Source organism: Stomoxys calcitrans, chromosome 4 (assembly GCF_963082655.1).
Source record: "Stomoxys calcitrans chromosome 4, idStoCalc2.1, whole genome shotgun sequence".
Classification (NCBI taxonomy): domain Eukaryota; kingdom Metazoa; phylum Arthropoda; class Insecta; order Diptera; family Muscidae; genus Stomoxys; species Stomoxys calcitrans.
In genome coordinates this window covers 85,194,758-85,214,670 of record NC_081555.1, presented here as the reverse complement: position 1 = coordinate 85,214,670, position 19,913 = coordinate 85,194,758, and the positions used below count along the sequence as shown (strand labels likewise).

Sequence of the window (19,913 nt, the reverse complement as noted above, 5' to 3'; positions counted from 1 at the left end):
GCCATATAAACCGATCTGGGATCTTGACTTCTCGAACCTCTAGAGGGCGCAATTCTCATCCGATTTGGCTGAAATTTTGTACAAGACCTTCTCTCATGACCTTCAACATACGTGTTTAGTATGGTCTGAATCGATCAATAGCTTGATACAGCTCCCATATAAACCTATCTCCCGATTTTGCTTCTTGAGCCCTTACAAGGCGCAATTTTTATCCGAATGAACTGAAATATTACACAATGACTTCTACAATGTCAATCAGCATTCAATTATGGTCCGAATCGGACTATAACTTGATATAGCTCCAATAGGATAAGAGTTCTTATTCAATTTTCTATGATTGTCTAAAAAGAGATACCGCCCAAAGAACTCAACAAATGCGATCAATGGTGAAGGGTATATAAGATTCGGCCCGGCCGAACTTAGCACGCTCTTACTTGTCTATATTTAATTTACAGTTATATTATTTTAATTTAATTTATCAACTTTTATAAAAATTCAATATTTTACCGCATATTTTTAAGGGTATTTATTTATTTTTTTTTTTTTTAATTAAACTTTTTTGAAGTACAAATTTTTATTTACATAATTATTCAGTTCTTTTATTTCATCCCATTGTGCGTCTTATTGAAAGTCCTCCAAGTGATGTGCTCTGTGACAAGTTAGGAATAAAAAAAATTAATAGCAAAATAATATCCACATATAAATCTGTTGGTAGTTATTTAGTTGGCTGATTGGGTTTCTCTTTCCCATGAAGCACTCGAACAAAACAAAAACAAAGAATGTTTTACTTAAAAAAAATAGCTCGATTCTGGCGTTTCAAGACGCCCTCAGTATACATTGTTTATTTGTTGCCGATTTAAGAGTTTTTGCGCCATACCTCGTATTGAGTTAGCTGCGAAAGATCGATCGTGTGTTCTGTGTTCGTAATTTCTAATCCAAGCCGAAAACGACTTAAATGCTTATAAAAGCCTCTGCACTAATTGAGAACTGATCAGTGTTCGAAAAAACTCACAAACGAAATACGAGATTGTTGTCGCCGTTTATTTTTTAATTTTTTGTTGTTTGTAGAACATTAATTTTGAAATGGTAAGTTAAAGTTGGCGCTGCTGTTTCTTCAGTTTTTTTTTTTGTTCGACGCTTAATGGAGTGCAAAAAGGTTTATTGTCCTATAAAAATGAGACAAATGGACATTTGCTTGCCGATACTTATACTAATTGTTGGTCACGTAATTAATTTAAATAATAAAGATTCGTGCGCGGAAAACAAATTAATTTCCTGAGGGACTTCAACAATACGATTTAATGTTGTATCGCTGCAACTTAATGATGAAGTCAAAAGTGAAGCATTCAAATCAAAGTTTAGTGCTGGTCAAACATTGCTTTTCACAATGATTAAGTATTGTTTGAACTGTGAATAAGTGGACAATGTTTATACTACAAGTGTGGATTAGAGTGTGTCCAAGTTCAAAGCTATTGACTGCTTAAAGGATTTACTTTAAATGTATTGTGAGAAAGACAAATGTAACTTTAATAAAAAGAAAACTTCTGGGTAAAAACACCATTGTGACTTTAAAAAAAAGTTGAAAGTGAAACGTTAAAAATTAAAGAAATTATATCAAACACTAAGTTCAGTTCAATAAATAGCATAAAATATGGACGAGCTAATCATTTTCATTAAAATTAGCATTAGTGTAATAAAGAAACCAAGAATATATTGAAATCATGACTATATAAAAAATGAAATTAACCCTAATATAGCTTATTTCGGCTCTACACGTACTCGTAATAGTACAAAAACATTATAATTTTTTGAATTTATATAAAAGAAATATTGGGTTGCCCAAAAAGTAATTGCGGATTTTTCATATAGTCGGCGTTGACAAATTTTTTCACAGCTTGTGACTCTGTAATTGCATTCTTTCTTCTGTCAGTTATCAGCTGTTACTTTTAGCTAGCTTTAGAAAAAAAGTGTAAAAAAGTATATTTGATTAAATTTCATTCTAAGCTTCATTAAAAATGCATTTACTTTCTTTTAAAAAATCCGCAATTACTTTTTGGGCAACCCAATATTATAATAATTTTTAAATTATTTGTTACTAAAGAAAATGTGAAACATTGCTTGAAGTGATTTGTTTTTATATTCAAAAAATAAACACGAAAAAAGAGTGCAAGGAATTTTATGATTTTATGATCGAAAGATTGCAAGCCAAAGCAGCAAAGTTTGGAAAAAAATCGATGTCCCTATTTACAACGACAATGACAAAACTTCCCATTAGAATTTCGAACGCTGAAAGATTCACAGTTTTCTTCATAGACGACTCTAAATTTATGATTTTTTTGATTAATAGCATTTTCACTTCAAAATTTACATTTTTAAAGAAGCTTCTAAGGTTGTAATGTTTCTTCAATGTAGTCCTTTTTATACACCCCACCGAAGGATGGGGGTATATTCATGTCGTCATTCCGTTTGCAACACATCGAAATATCCCTATATTCTTGATCAGCGTAAAAATCTTAGACTATCTAGACATGTTCGTCTGTCCGTCTGGTCGTTGAAATCACGCTACATTCTTTAAAAATAGATATATTGAGCTGAAACTTTGCACAGATTCTTTTTTTTTCCATAAGCAGGTTAAGTTCGAAGATGGGCTATATCGGACTATATCTTGATATAGCCTCCATATAGACCGATCCGCCGATTTAGGGTCTTAGGCCCATAAAAGACACATTTATTATCCGATTTTGTTGAAATTTGGACAGTGAGATGTGTTAGGCCAATCGATATCCTTCTTCAATTTGGACCCCGATCGGTCCAGATTTGGATATAGGTGCCATATAGATCGATCCGCCGATTTAAGGTCTTGGGCCCATAAAAGGCGCATTTATGGTCCTATGACGCCAAAATTTTGGACAGAAAGTTAAGTTAGGCTCCTCGACATCTTCCTGGGAATATGGCACAGATCGATCCAGATTTGGATATAGCTGCCACAAAGACCGATCTCTCGATTTAAGGTCGACAAAAGGCGCATTTATTGTCCCATTTTGCCGAAATTTGCGACAGTGAGTTGTGTTAGGTCCTTCAACATTCTTCTTTAATTTGGCTCAGATCGGTCCAGATTTGGATATAGCTGCCATATAGACCGATCTTTCTATTTAAGGTTTTGGGCCAATAAAAGGCGCATTTATTATCCGATCCCGTAGAAATTTGAGACCGTGAGTTATGTTAGGCCCTTCGACATCCTTCTTCAATTTGGTCCAGATCGGTCCAGATTTGCATATAGACCGATCTCTCGATTTAAGGTTTTAGGCCCATAAAAGGCGCATTTATTTTGCGATTTTGCCAAATTTTGGGAGAGTGAGTTGTGCTAGTTGTGCATAAACGGCGCATTTATGGTCCGATGACGCCGAAATTTGAGACAGGGAGTTAGGCAAGGCCCTTCGACATCTTCCGGGAATATGGCACAGATCTGTCCAGATTTGGATATAGCTGCCATATAGAATCAAGATCGATAAAAGGCGCATTTATTGTCCGATTTCGCCGAAATTTGGAACAGTGAGTTTTGTTAGGCCCTTCAACATTCTTCTTTAATTTGGCTCAAATCGGTCCAGATTTGGATATAGCTGCCATATGGACCGATCTCCCGATATAAGGTTTTTGGCTCATAAAAGATGTATTTATTGTCCGCCTTCGGACAATAACTTGCCGACTTTATAATACCCTACACCTACACTATAGATACAAAGTGGGACCTATGTCTAATTCTGAACCAATTTTGATGGACCTCGGCGGATGTTTTCAGATGGTTATTAAACAATCCGTATCAAATTTCAAGCAAATATGTTCAAACTGTAATAAATACGGTGGACAAATGACAACATCAAACGAACATATATATGGGAGATACATCTAAATCTGAACCGATTTTGACCAAACTTCTTAGATATTGTGGTAGGCATCGAGGAAGGAGTTGTGCACAATTTTGACAATATTGGCCAATAATGCGCTTGCCGTGACCCTAGAAGTGGAAATCGAGCGCAATGCATATATGGCAACTATACATAAATCTGAACCAGTTTCTATGAAATTCACCAGTCATATTAAAAGACAAAAGAAATTCCTTCCTGTCGAATTTTGAGAGAATCGGTCAACAATGAGCACTTTATTGCAATATTAGTCCAAATCTGACGAACATATATATAGGAGCTATATTTAAATCTGAACCGATTTCTAACAAACTTCTTAGATATTGTGGTAGTCGTCGGAGAAAGCGCTGTACAAAATTTCGGCAAGATTGGTCAATAAATGCGCTTGCAGTGGCTCTGGGAGTGAAAATCGGGCTATATATATATTATATCTATGAAATTCACAATTAATGTCGAAAGTCATTAGAAAATCCTTCCTGCCAAATTACTAGAGAATCAGTTAACAAATTACCATTTTATTGCATTATAACAGCAAATCGAACGAACATATATATGAAAGCTAAATCTAAAACAGGACCGACATATCAAAACGACATATGCAAAATTTCAACCATATTGGATAAGAATTGCGCCCTCTAGAAACTCAGGAAGTCAAAACCAAAGATCGGTTTACATGACAGCTATGCGAAAACATGGACCGATTTGACCCATTTACAATCCCAACCGACCTACACTAATTTGTAGATCTCAAGCGCCTAGCTTTACTCCTTCGAAAGATTGCGTGCTTTCGACTTACGGACGGACATGGCTAGATCGACTTAAATGTCTTAGAAGCATATTTCGAGGTGTTACAAACGGAATGACCCCCATCCTATGGTGCAGGGTATAAAAATGATAGAGATACCTTAATAATTTTTTGAGTTTTGCCGGAAAATGTCCTTAAAAACAAAAAATAAATACTGCCCGAATTTTTGCACAAAAATATCCAAATTACCAATTTCGGGCAAAGATGCGTGAAAAAATTTTGCATGGGCTTAGGGGACAGATAAAGTAAAAAAAATTTAAACTTAAATCGGGGTCGGGGCTTTGCGTTTTGGCAAAACGAGGAGTTTTTTTCCAATTCATTGATAAAAAAATTAAACAAAAACACTTTTTTACATTTTTTGATTTCCAATCTTTTAACAAAATTTAACTGACTCATTGTAAACTTGGTTACCGATCCAAATCATGCATCAACATAAAAATCGAACCACAAATGGCGTGGTAAATCGCAAACTTCGTAGCTAGAGAAAAATTTCAAAAATTTAAAGTTGAATATTCCTGAAACCGGGAGAGATATTGTAGACCTCAAGTGGACTTTTTTGTAGGAATTTTTGAGGAAAAAAAAACTTTTGGAAATCAGATCAAAAATAAAGATTTGGCAGCCCGAGAAATTTTTCGAAATGTCGAGCTGACCGGATTATCTAGAGCCTTAAAATTTGCACGTGATCTCGATAACATCTCAGCTCTAAGCAATCAAAATTCCAAAGAACTATCTCTACCCGTTCTCAAATGGCAGATTTTTTATTAGCTTTTTTTCGAAGCTATCCCACTGTGCGTATGTAGGTCAGTTGGAATTGTGAATGGGTCATAGCGCTCTTAAACCTAATAATCCCCAAATAAATCTATCACCCGATTTGAATTCTTGTCCCCATAGAGCTGGAAATTATTATCGGATTTGGCTGACATTTGACAGTTTTGTCAAGACTTTCAACATCCATTTTAAGTATGATCCAAATCGGTTAATAACTTGAAATTGCTTCCTATATTGAACCGCGTATGAGAAAATCATTTAAATAACTTGACATATGCGATTCTTCATGAAGGGCATATAAGTTTGGGTCCGGCCAAACTGAACACGCTGTTACAATGTTTAGTAGAATTATAAACACAATTTCCTTATGTCTAAAGATCTATAAACAGATTCACTAAAACCGTCTACCAAGTTAAACCCAACAAGTAAAAAGGCGTTAAGTTCGGCCGGGCCGAACTTTGGATACTCACCACCTCGGGAATATATGTGAACCACCTTTCATCAAAATCCGGTAAAAATTTCGTACCTTATGTCCCATAGCAGTTATATCGAAATATGTTCCGACTTGGACCAAATACTAATAAGTACAAGTCATTGTGTAACTATATCTAAAAATAAACCGATCTGAACCATATACAACATGGACGTCGAAAAGCCTAACATAAGTCACAGAGTCAAATATCAGTTAAATCGGATTATAAGTGCGCCTTTTTTGGGGCCAAGACTTTAAATCGAGATATCGGTCTTTATGGTCTATATGCAAATCTGATAGATCTAGACCAAATTGCAGAAATATGTAGAGGGGTTTAACTTAACCCTCTGTACCAAATTTCGGTAACATCGGACAATAAATGCGCTTTTTATGGGCCCAAAACATTAAATCGAGAATCGGTCTATAGGCAGCTATATCCAAATCTGGACCGATCTGAGTCAAATTGAAGAATGCCGAAGGGCCTAACACAACTCACTGTCCCAAATTTTGGCGACATCGGTCAATTAATGCGCTTTTTATGGCCCCAAAACCTAAAACCGAGAGACCGGTCTATATGTCAGCCATTTCCAAATCTGGACCAATCTGTGCCATATTGCAGAAATATGTCAAGGGGCCTAACTTCACACACTCTCCCATATTTCGCCGACATCCGACAATAAATGCGCCTTTTATGGGCTAAAAACCTTAAATCGAGGGATCGGTCTATATGGCAGCTATATCCAAATCTGATTCGATTAGTGCCAAATTGAAGAACGACATCGAACGACCTAAGACAACTAACTGTCCCGAATTTCAGCCAAATCGGATAAGAAATGTGGCTTTTACGGATCCAAGACCCTAAATCAGAGGATCGGTCTATATGGCAGCTATTTCCAAATCTAAACCGATCTGGGCCAAATTGACGAAGGATGTCGAAGAGCCTAACACAACTCACTGTATCAAATTTCAGCGAAACCGGATAATAAATGTGGCTTTTATGGGCCTAAGACCATAAATCGGATGATCGGTCTATATGGGAGCTATATCCAAATCTGAACCGATTAGTGCCAAATTGAAGAACGACATCGAACGACCTAAGACAACTAACTGTCCCGAATTTCAGCCAAATCGGATAAGAAATGTGGCTTTTACGGATCCAAGACCCTAAATCAGAGGATCGGTCTATATGGCAGCTATTTCCAAATCTAAACCGATCTGGGCCAAATTGACGAAGGATGTCGAAGAGCCTAACACAACTCACTGTATCAAATTTCGGCGAAACCGGATAATAAATGTGGCTTTTATGGGCCTAAGACCATAAATCGGATGATCGGTCTATATGGGAGCTATATCCAAATCTGATCCGATCTGGGCCAAATTGACGAAGGATGTCGAAGGTCTTAACACAACTCACTGTCCTAAATTTCAGAAAAATGGGATAATAAATGTGGCTTTTATGGGACTAAGACCGTAAATCGAAAGATCGGTCTATATGGCAGCTATATCCAAATCTGGACCGATCTGGTCCAAATTGAAGGAGGATGTTGAAGGGCCTAACACAACTCACTGTCTTAAATTTCAGCGAAATCGGATAATAAATGTGGTTTTTATTGGCCTAAGACCCTAATCGGCGGATCGGTCTATATCAAGCTATAGTCCGATATAGCTAGCAAGCTATAGCTATAGCAAGCTATAGTCCGATATAGCATCTTCGAACTTAACCTGCTTATGGATAAAAAAAAGAATCTGTGCAAAGTTTCAGCTCAATATCTCTATTTTTAAAGACTATAACGTGATTTCAACAGACAGACTGACGGACATTTCTGGATCGTCTTAGATTTTTACGCTGATCAAGAATATATATAGTTTATAGGGTCGGAAATGGATATTTCGAAGTGTTGCAAACGGAATGACAAAATGAATCGCTCCATTCTTCGGTTACCATAAAATAATTAACTGCCACTGTCTTGCTATGGATTTCTGGATATACTGTCTAATAACATATTCAATAGATTTTGTACACCCAAAAAAATTAGTCTGATGATATCAGCAAACACTGTCTGTTGACACAAAATTAAAAATTTTAAACTTTTGAATAAATCCATTGGAAATTGTTGAATTTCTAAACTACTATTGAGGCATATATCAATAAACATATTTGCAAATTTTTGGCATTAATTTTTTCTTAAAAGCATAAATATAATAGTAGTAGTTATTTTGTCTGCTGTTATTTAAATTCCTTAAAAAATTATTAAATTGTAGAAAACTGGAAAGAAACTTTACATATGTGGGTGTAAAATTAAAAGATAAGATAGATTACGAATTTTTTGAGCTTTTTTTAACTTTTTAAAATTAGAAAACAGCAGAAAATGTTTGCTGTTTTAGCAACAAATTAGTGCTGTCCATTTTTAGCAGACTTTCTGCTGCAAACATTTTTTCTGCTTTTTCTAATAACTTTCTCTGAGTGTAACATTCAATTATTCAATGATTCAGAGGTTTCTTATTTTTTAATGACTGTTTCAAAATTATATCACATTCTATGTCAAGTGAGAAATTAAAACAATACTTTGTCATACTAAAATCAATTCAAAGAACTCACCGCCAATAGCTACCAAACAGTTTCTGAGAAAGAAATTTGGTTGTTCATTAGCATTTGCTGCATATAAATTTTATATTATATTCGAAGCTTCGCTGAATCATTTAAAATTTCAAATTTTCAACGCAGCCAGATATTGGTGGGAGAAAAAAAAAATAATTTTAAATGCGTGCGCTTGAAAATTACTATTTTTAGGAAAACCTGTGCTGAAGTTGGCAACAAGAGGCGTTCGAGGATAGCTTGCCTCAAAACATATTGGGATTTTTCTTTACCCTCTTAAAGAGAAGACTTAAGAAAAGAAATGGAGCCCTTAGAAAATATTGACTGCAATTTATAACCCAAAATTTAAATTTTTATAAAACAGCTTAAACATGTTATAAACTAATTGCTTATAAAAAAAATCTTTTGTTATATAAATACCTGGGCGCCTTTTATCTTTATTCCCACATTAAATCATTATTCCCACCAATAAACTTTTATTGAAAATATTCGAAAAAAAAAAATTAAATCAACATAAAGCCGATATGAATTGAATGACTTAATCCATTCAAATAAGAACAAAGAAGTTATGGTATCACAAAAAATGTAAATTAAGCTAAACTCAATCGTCAATATTATGAGACATTCGTTGTTCCGGTAAAGCAAAACAAGGTGTGAATACCCATTAAGATAACGTCAGACATGGAACAACAACAGTAACAGGCTAGCATAAGATGAATGAAAACGACACTGACTGCGACATGTAGGTGGGATCAGTATTTGAATATATTATTTTTGCTCAACATTAAACGAATCACAGTGGCCATCGCTGATGATAAATAGAATTACTTTATTGATGAAATAAATTTTCTATAATTATACATTCGAAATTAAGCATATTTGGTATGGCGAAAAGTAAAAAAAAAAACACTTTTAGAAATTGACAAATATGTCCTTCTTTCTTTAATTGGCTATGACAGAACAGTTCCACTAGCCGACCGTAGAATAGCGTTCCAAGCGCCTCGATCTTCTGCGCTCATTTTATAATCTCTGGCATCAAGTTTCGAGGGGTCTCCCACCACTTGATCTTTCCATCGGGCTTTTGGTCTTCCCGGTTTGCGTGTACCACCGCTTGCCTTCAAAAGTCTTCATGGCTGGAGCTTCTTTATCCATTCTGACAAGATGACCTAGCCAACGCAGCCGTTGTATTTTGATACGTGTAACTTTAGCGGCGCCCCGGTGGCCGAGTTTGTAGCGTGCTTGGACTACCAGTGAAGGGGTCGTGAGTTCGATTCCCGCCAGAAGCCTTGTTGCTACTGTGGTATCACAATGGACTTAAAATTGTCTAAGTGAGTCTGTAAAGGACTGCCACTCTTACCTAACCTAACTATGGTATCGTCGTCATACAGCTCGCGGTTCATACGTTGCCTTAATTATCCATTAACGCATATTGGTTCATATATTTTACGAAGAATCTTTCTCTCAAATACTCCAAGTACTGCCTCATCTTCTTTCACAAGTACCCATGCCTCAGAACCATATAAAAACACGGGTAGTATCAATGTCTTGTATGGTGTAGTCGTCGTCTGTCGAGAGGTGGCCTTGTAGCATCTGTTCTAGCATCTCTTTGCCAGTATTATTCTTCGCTTAATCTCAAAACTGGTGTCATTCGTTTCGGTTACGGCGGTGCCGAGGTAGATAAAGTTACTGACTATCTCAAAGTTGTGGTTCCCAACTTTCTCCATGTTCCTTATCTGCTCGGTTGTACAAGGCTTTTTGGGAGTGGAAACCATCTCCATTTACTGCCAGACCCATTTTCACTGACTCTCTTTCGATTCTTTCAAAGGCTTTACTACTTCCGGTGACCGATCTATGATATCGATGTCGTCGACATAGGCTAGTAGCATGTGCTCTCTTGTGACTAGTGTGCTATATCTATTCTCATCTGCATCTCGTATAATCTTCTCCAGCAGGATATTAAAGAGATCACACGATAGGCTGTCTCCTTGTCTGAAACCTCGTTTGTTATTTAATGGTTCAGAGATATTCTTTCCCACTCTTACTGAAGAACGCGTATCAGAAAGTGTCATTCTGAAGAGTCTTATTAAATTTGCAGGGATACCAAACTCAGACATGGCTTGAAATACCTTTGAACGTAAAGGGGTATCGGAAGCGGCTTTGTAGCCAACAAAGAGATGGTAGGTGTTGATTTGTTCTTCTCGGGTCTTTTCCAGATATTTGGCGCAGTGTGAATACCTGGTCCAGGGTGGATTTACCAGGTCTAAAACCACATTGATAGGACCCAATTATCTCATTGACTTTAGGTTTAATCTTTTACACAGTGCGTTCGAGAGTATCTTGTATGCGATGGGGAGGAGACTTATTCCTTTGTAGTTGACATATTCCTTCTTATCTCCTTTCTTGTGTACGGGACATAGTATGCTGAGGTTCCAATCATCGGGTATGTGTTCTTCTAGCCAGATTGCGCAGATAAGCTGATGCAAACGCCTTATCAGCGTTTCGCCTCAAGTCTTAAAAAGTTCAGCGGGTAACCCCTAGGCTCCTGCTGCCTTGTTGTTCTTCAGTCGGGTCACTTCTACTTGGACCTCATTCTGACTAGGAGGTAAACATTATATACCATAATCAGGGATTGGTTCTGCGGTATCCTCTTCGCCGCCAACGTCGGACACTAGCAATTGGGTAAAATGTTCTTTCCATATCCGCAGCATGGTATCTGTGTCAGTTACTTGATTTCCTTCTTTGTCTCTGCAGGAGGATGTGCCTGCACCAAAGTCACCGGTTTGATGTTTAATTCTTTGGTAGAATTTCCAGACTTCATTCTGACTCCTGTACACCTCAATTCGCTCACACTAACGTCTTTCCATTTCCTTTTTCTATCTGCGGAATTGACGTTTCTCCTCTCTCATTTTCTCCCGATACCTCTCCTTCATCTGGCGCGTTGCTACTGGTTGCAGGGTTGCTCTATATGCCGCATTCTTCTTCGTACTTCGGTAATCAAGTACGGATTTCGCGGCATTTTCCATGGAGTGGGCAATGGTTGGCCACTGCGCCATTATATCATCGGAACAAGGAGTGCTTTCATCAAGCAGTTGGGTCAGTCGAGGGAAGTATGTCGCTGCCATCTATTGTCGAGCTTCCATGCAGTGTCAGATCGTACTTTCTTCGCCATCAAATGGGTGCGAACCTTTGCTGCGACAAGATAATGATCCGAATCTATATTCGCTCCACGGATCAATCGTACATCTTAAACGCTGGATTAATGCCTTCCATCTATCACAACGTGATCAATTTGGTTCCTCGTTGTTGTTGTTGTAGCAGTTTATTGTGTACTATCTTTCGTCTGCTTGATTCTGTTGAGTGTCAAGACCCAGGAACTCCGCGACTAAGATGGGGTGCGTCCACAGGGATCTGGGTCTGAGTCGAGTGGGTCTGGCCGGGCAGTTAAACAGGTGACGTGTATCGTGCGGTCCCTGGTTACAGTCGGGACATACATCTTGCACGTCGGCATCAATCCTAGCTCTGTGGGAATTGAGGCGGCTGCATCTGCCGGAACGTAATTGAGCCAGAATCACTCTGGTTTGCCGGGGGAAGTCGATTTCTTCGGGTGCAATGGGTGGCGGTCGTTCTCCAAGGACTACATTCACTCGGTAGCAAGTTAACGCGTCTGCTACCGTGTCTGCATGAATGTTGTTCAGACCCGCTTGATATGCCGATTGATCTAGAGGTTCTCTCTTGTAGCGCTGGACCTCACGCTCTAGATCATGTAGATCTACCTTAAGGCTTCTGGGCGGTGGGTATCTATCCACAAGATGATGATTTGGATGATTTCTGCGATAACAGCCCAAAAGGTATTACTTAGACAGCATGTAGTTATGTCTTCGCACTGGTAGGATCTTTGTCTCCTGGTGGAGGTGGTCCACATGAGAACTAAGGAGGCAGCCCGTCGCAGTTCGGAGGGCGGCATTCTGACAGATCTGAATATTATTCCACTGCGTGTCACAAAGCTGACGTGACCACACTGGCGCTGCATAACTTACCACAGACCGGCCAATTGCTTTGTACGTGGTCAACAAGGTTTCTTTGTCTGCACCCCAAGTGCTGCCAGCGAGTGACTTGAGGACCTTGTTTCTACTTTTGACCTTATTGCAGATTGCTGTGGCATGTGGGGAGAAAGTGTAGGAGCTGTCAAATGTGACGCCAAGTATTTTGGGACACTTGATGGTCGGAATCAATTCTCCATCGACCATCACAGTCAGCTCAGAATTCACCTCATTATTTGTAGTGAACAGTGTGGCTGAAGATTTGGTGGCGGATATCTTCAGATTTCTTGCAGCGAAATATGAGGCAAGCTCGTTGAGGTAGACGTTCAACCCATCGCAGATGTCATCAATGGGTGGGGGGCCTGATGCCAAGATCGTACAGTCGTCCGCATATGATACGATCTCTATGCCGTCTGGAGGAGGTGGGATGGAGGATAGGTAGAGGTTAAACAGAGCCGGAGATATCACCCCGCCTTGGGGAACTCCCTGTTTCACTCTACGGTGTTTTGACTTCTTATCCCTAAATTCCACAAATGACTGGCGGCCACACAGATAATTCGCGACCCAACGTTTAAGGCCTGGCTGGAGGGACGTATTGGCGATGTCCTCAAATAATTTGGCATGGCTGACCGTGTCAAATGCCTTCGATAGGTCCAATGCCACGAGGACCGTCCTATCACATGGCCTGGGTTGATTGAAGCCACGGCAAATGTGTGTGGTGATGGCATGCAAAGCTGTTGTTGTGCTGTGCAGTCTCCGAAATCCGTGTTGATGCTCGGCGAATGGAAATTCTCCTACGAGGCTCGGGAGGAGTAATGCCTCAAGCGTCTTAGCCACTGGTGAGAGAAGGGAGATCGGTCTGTACGACTCCCCCAAACTCGGGTCTTTACCAGGCCTCAGTAGCGGGATCACTCTGCCCATTTTCCAGACATCGGGAACTATAAGAGTGTTCAATGACAGGTTAAGGACAGTGGTAAGGTACTCAACTCCAGGTAAATCCAGATTCTTCAGCATCAATGTAGAGATTCCGTCGGGGCCCAACGCCTTGGAAGATTTGGCGCCACGGATGACATTCGTAACTTCGCCCACGGTAAATTGTGATGGCTGTTCATCGGCTCGGAGACCACGAATACGGCGAATGGCTCTCCTCCTTGCCCTGTCTCTCTCGGGATGCACGATAAATTGACGGTTGAACAACCTGGCGCATCTCTTCGGATCAGTCACGGTTAACTCGCCAAAAGTGACTGAGGTCCTGTCGTCCCGTCTACCGGGGTTCGAGAGAGACTTAACAGTGGCCCACAATTTGCCTGCACCGGTGCCTAAGTTACATTGCTCCAAGTGTTCCAGCCACAAATTCCGCTTATGTTCGTTGACTACCCTGTTTATTTCCAGATTCAGCTCGCTGATTCTGGGGTTAGCGGGGTCCATAGCACGAATCCCATCACGCTCGTCTGCGAGTACCACTGCTTGCGCCGGGAAATTGGGTCGCACTTGCGGTATTCGACCGGCTGGTATAAAGCGAGCGGCTGCTGCGTTGATGATGTCTCGGAATTTCCTCTCGGCCACAAGCACATCAGAGGGGGGTGGCAGTTCATTGAAGCGGCGATTGGTATACCCTCTGAAGCCAGTCCAATTGGCCTTCTTGTAGTTGATGAACGTTCGGCGCTCAGAGGTTATGAAGTCGGGTGGTCGGTCGATGGTGAGGATTATGGGGAGGTGGTCTGACCCCAAAGAGATGACGGCTTGCCAGGATACGTCACTCAGGAGATCAGGGGATGCGATTGAGATGTCTGGCGAGCTGCTGCACCTCCTCGTAATCCTAGTGGGGGCATCCTCATTCACCGTGCAAAACGTGGAGCTATCTATCTGCTCTGCCAAAGCTATGCCACGCTGGTCGTTGCCTAGGGGAGAATGCCATGACGAGTGATGTGCATTGAAATCCCCCAGAACCAGACGACCATGGCCAGATAGCAACCCACTTATGTCGGGGCTGTAGGCCTGGCCATTAATCGGGGCACAGCTGCCAACCGGCGGTATATACACGTTGTATATCTCTATCTCGGCAGTACCAGACCTGACTGCTACCCCCATACATTCCATGTATGGGTCACTAGCGTCAAGCGCAGGCGAGATAGGTCTATACTGCACGGAATGGTGTATAACGAAGGCCAATCCCCCACCTCCATTCCTTGAGCGATCCTTACGTAGCACATTGTAGCCGTGACAACTGTGCAAGCTGCAGGTGTTAGTCAGCTTTGTCTCCTGGATCGCTGCGACCGATATGCTCTTCCGACTCATAAAATCTACAATCTCATCAATCTTGCCTCGCAGTCCATTGCAGTTTAACTGCAGGAACGATACATTTCCCGACACTGGCCTGGCAATAGTAGGGCTAGGGTGCTGTCTTTGCATAAATTGCCGTACGGGAGAGGTCGGGGGGGTCACATAGTCCGACGACGAGGACGCCGAAGGCGACGACGGCGACGCTTGTGACCCACTGCTGGCTATGTTCGCACAGCACCTAGCGACATAGCCAGTATGACTATACTCCCGTAGCGAAGTTAGGCCAGAGCAAGAACGGAAATGTACCCACTCCAAGCACCTGTTACACCTCACCGACACTGGCCGATGATGAAGGCGGTTCTGGCAAACGGAACAGAACCAGGGTCCGGGGTTCTTTTCAATCCCGGCACGGTTCCTCGTGTTTTGATCGGGTGACAGTCATGTGGTTTTGTGAATATTTTTTTGTTGAAATCTGGTGCTATTACCATGTTTTTTGCCGCGGTGAAATCTTTCAGCCTCATTTCACCGCGACGATATCTCGTGGAGGCTAAACTTTCCAAATGTTGGACCAAAAATGTCTTCCTTCCCTATCATCGCTTTAAAATCTTCCAGAACGATTTTAATATCATGGGCGGGGCAGCGGTCATATTCTCTCTCTCTAGGAGCTCGTAGAAAATATCCTTGGTCTGCTCGTCTTTGTCTTCCGTCGGAGCATGGGAACAAATAAGGCTGATGTTGAAGAATTTGGCTTTTATGCGGATTGTGGCTAGCCTCTCATCCACCGGAGTAATGCTGGCAAATTGATGCCTCGTGTTATGGGAGCTATAGTATAGTTCGTCACCGTTTGGTGTTGTAGTGACGCCATTCCCAGTCCATCGCACTTCCTGTAAGGAGGTAATTTCTGCCTTGTACTTCTCTAATACATCCGCCAGCGCGTATACTGCACCTTCTCTATAAAGAGGGCGGACATTCCAGGAGCAGATCCGCAAATCATGGTTCTTTTTTTGTTTGCGTGGGTCTCCAACGTTGGGGAAGTCCGTTTTTACTATTCTTTTGTTTCTCATAGTTTTCCACGGGCGGGTTACCGGCCCAGCGCCCCAACCACATGGGTTTTGTGGAATTGCACATGCACTCAGTGTTTAATTAAGATCCAGTGCCACCTGACTCCTCATTGAGAGTCTCCTCTCGAAAATCACTGACTGCCCGCGGCCGCATTTGCAGCTACTTCGCATAAAAACAGAGCTTTCCATCATCCGCAACCTGTTCACGCGCCAGGTAGCTTTCAACTAAGCTTCCCGTGATAACGATGGACACCACACAAGTCGGAGTTCAAAGTTCCAGCCTGTGTGATGCTCATAGTTATCTCGTGTCGGCCGGGTAGTCTCTCTTACTTTATAGTATATTTTATATAATTGTACCACTGTGAAGGTACAGTGCGTTATAACTTTGTGATTTTGTTTGCAACACTTGTTGAGTTGAAAAATCAAAGTTTGTGTCTTAAGTCTTTTGTTTGAACTACAGTATTGTACACCCCCTTGCATATCATATTTAATATTTTTGTTAAATTTTATTTTATTCAATAATATTTTTTTTTTCTTTTACAGTTATCACGATCGTTATGGATGCATGTACTCATAGTACTTGCGGCCATTGCTTGGGCAAATGCCGAAGATCAAGCAAATGCAACCGCTGTAGATGATAAAAAATTAGCAAAACGTGCTATTTGTAGCACTTGCTCATACAATGGACGTACGTATTACACATACGGGGATGGCAGAACAGTGGAAAGACAATACTATCAGGATCCCTATTACACACAATATTCACGTGGTATTTGAAACAAATTCGAAACTCTAAAACTTCTTTCGAAAATTCTTTTCTGTTCTCAAGCACTTTTATTGCAATCTGTGTGATGGCACTTTTTGTTTATACGAGAAAATGGCACTTGATTTTATTTGGCATTATTTAGCACACCATCGATCTGCAAATCTTTTCAAATGTGTAAATAACTATGGAAGGAATTTGTTATTTTTCACTTGTCTGCCTTTATACACCCTCACACCCCTACACCTTTCCAAAACATGACTCACTCCACAATTTCTTTGAAAACTAATTTATTGATAATGAAAACACATTTATTTTTTATACACTTTGATCACCAACATGAACACAACTCACATTTAGTTTGTACTAATTTTTTTTGTAATAACATGACATTGTTGTCTTCCCCAAATTTTTTGCACTTGTGTCCATATCCCCCCAAACACTTCACCCTCTTGGAAAAAAAACTCTAGCCGATGTCCATGTGAATGGCTGCCACGGTAATCCCTGTGGTGTGAATGCCATGTGCCAGGAAACAGCAGGCGGCCGTCCTGTTTGCTCCTGTCCCCCTGGACATACTGGTAACCCGTTGACCCACTGCAATCGTGGTGAATGCCTGGACAATGTAGACTGCCGCAGTGACCTGCAATGCCAAAATGGCCGTTGTGTTAATCCTTGCATTGGATCATGTGGCACAAATGCCAATTGTGAGGTAAGTGAAAATGATGTTTAAAAAATTGGATAGAAATTATGTCAACAAATTTTGTAAAAAGAAGAAAAAAAGGAATAAAACGACATGTAATGACGATGTACATACTAAGCTGTACACAAACAGAAATTATGGAAATTTTTTCTAGCTTATGAAGGTGTTTTCCATTAGGCCTTTTGCTGTATTATTTTAATTTACTTGTTTTTTTTCTTTTTTATATAATTAGGCCAGAAATCATGTAGCCGTCTGTAGCTGTCCCCATGGCTTTAATGGCGATCCATTCACTTCTTGTCGCCAAAATGACCCAGGTAAATCCATTTCCTTAATTTTTTAGTTAAACTTGGTATTTAGTTGTAAACGCGTTTGTCTCTTAAGTCTTTTGTTTCCATTATAAGAAACTATTAGCTGCAGATCGATAACATTGTACAACAGCCAATCTGGTGATTGGCAAATTTAAGTTGGGATAATGGTGTTAGGTCAGTGGAGCGAACCCCCAAAAAGGGTTTAGGTGAACTCAAAGCCAGGGTAAACTTTCTTCTTAGGACCCTTTATACTATACATTTATAACCTTAACCTAAGATGAAGGGTCCCCATATTTCGGTATAGATCCGACATATTGCACCAAGTATATATATACATACCATTACCCCAATTTTCAACAACAAAGTCAGCTCTGGAAGATTTTTTGAAATTACCTTTTTGAAATTAAATTTGGAAAAATCTTAATTAAAATCTGATTTTGATGATAATCTATATATATAAAAGAGTTGGGTGACTGACTAATCATCGCCCAGCCCAAACGAACCGTGCCAAGTATGGTCTAAATTGGTTCTTAACTTGATATAACTGCTATATAAACCGATCTCCCGATTATACTTCTTGAGCCTCTGGACGACACAATTCTTATCCGATTTGGCTGAAATTTTGCACAACAACTTCTTCCATGACCATAAATATACGTGTTAAATATGGTCCATGACCATAAACTGATATAGCTCTCATATAAACAGATCTCCCGATTTTATTACTTGAGCCACTATAGTACGCAACTTTTATCCGATTTGACTGAAATTTTGCATAATGACTTACACTTTGTTCTCCAACAGCCAAACCCCCATCGGTTAATAACTTGGTATAGCTCAAATACAATTCTTATCCATTATCTTCTGTTTGCCTTTAAAGAGATAACGGGCAAAGAACAAATGCGATCCATGGTGGATGGTATATAACATTCAATGCGGCTGAACTTAGCAGGCTTTTATTTGTTATTAGTAAACGCACAATGAAATTAAAAGAACATTATTTTTTTATACCCATTACCATAGGATGGGGGTATGCTAATCTAGTCATTTCATTTGTAACACCTCGAAATATTGATCTAGGACTCCATAAAGTATATATTGGGTTGCCCAAAAAGTAATTGCGGATTTTTTAAAAGAAAGTAAATGCATTTTTAATAATACTTAGAATGAACTTTAATCAAATATACTTTTTTACACTTTTTTTCTAAAGCAAGCTAAAAGTAACAGCTGATAACTGACAGAAGAAAGAATGCAATTACAGAGTCACAAGCTGTGAAAAAATTTGTCGACGCCGACTATATGAAAAATCCGCAATTATTTTTTGGGCAACCCAATAAATTCTTGATAATCTCGCCATCTTGAGTCAATTTAGCCATGTCCGTCTATCGAAATCACGATAGCGGTCGAATGCGTAAAGCTAGCCGCTTGAAATTTTGCACTTAATACTGCGGTAGGTCGTTGGGGATTGCAAAGGGGTCATATCGGTTCGGATTTGGGTATAGCTCCCATATAAACCGATCTCTCGATTTGACTTCTTGAGCCCCTGGAAGACGCAATTTTTGTCTAATTGTGCATGACTTCCAATTACCGTGCTAAGTACGGTCCAAATCGGTCAAGAACCTGATACAGCTCCCATATAACGATCTCCCAATTTGACTTCTTGAGCCTCTGGAAGCCGCAATTTTTGTTCGATTTGGCTAAAATTTTGCACATAGTGTTCTGTTATCACTTCCAACGACCGTGCCATGAAAGATCCAAATCGGCGAAGAACCTGACATAGCCCCCATATAAACCGACCTCCCGATTTGACTTCTTGAGTCCCAGGAAACCTAAATTTTCATCCGATTTGGCTGAATAGTATTCTGCCATGACTTCCAATAACCATGCTAAGTACGGTCCTAATCGGTCAAGAACCTGATATAGCTTCCATATTACAATCTCCCAAATTGACTTCTTGAGCCTCTGGAAGCCGCAATTTTTGTTCGATTTGGCTGTGCCAAGTAAGGTCTAAATCGGTCAAGAAACTGATATAGCTCCCACATAAACCGATTTCCCGATTTGACTTCTTGAGCTCCTGGAAGCCGCATTTTTTGTCCGATTTGGCTGCAATTTTGCACGTAGTGTTCCGTTAATGACTTTCAACAACTGTGATAAGTACGGTTTACATCGGTTATAACCTGACATAGCTCCCATA

At 40.0% G+C, this 19,913-nt stretch overlaps 1 protein-coding gene across 2 annotated transcripts in view; it reads left to right on the top strand.

Annotated features, from left to right (window-relative positions):
- Positions 1-978: 978 nt before the first annotated feature.
- LOC106090165 (neurogenic locus Notch protein) overlaps positions 979-19,913 on the top strand; it is a 35,276-nt gene continuing 16,341 nt past the window's right edge. Inside the window, exons 1-4 of one of the 2 annotated variants that reach the window (XM_013256267.2) lie at positions 979-1,086; positions 16,492-16,636; positions 17,182-17,420; positions 17,644-17,725. In XM_013256267.2, coding sequence (XP_013111721.2) covers positions 1,084-1,086; positions 16,492-16,636; positions 17,182-17,420; positions 17,644-17,725 — 469 coding nt within the window. In that variant the 5' untranslated portion in view covers positions 979-1,083. Of the gene's footprint in view, positions 1,087-16,491; positions 16,718-17,181; positions 17,421-17,643; positions 17,726-19,913 lie in introns of both variants that reach the window. The other variant, XM_013256266.2, reaches the window with a different exon arrangement.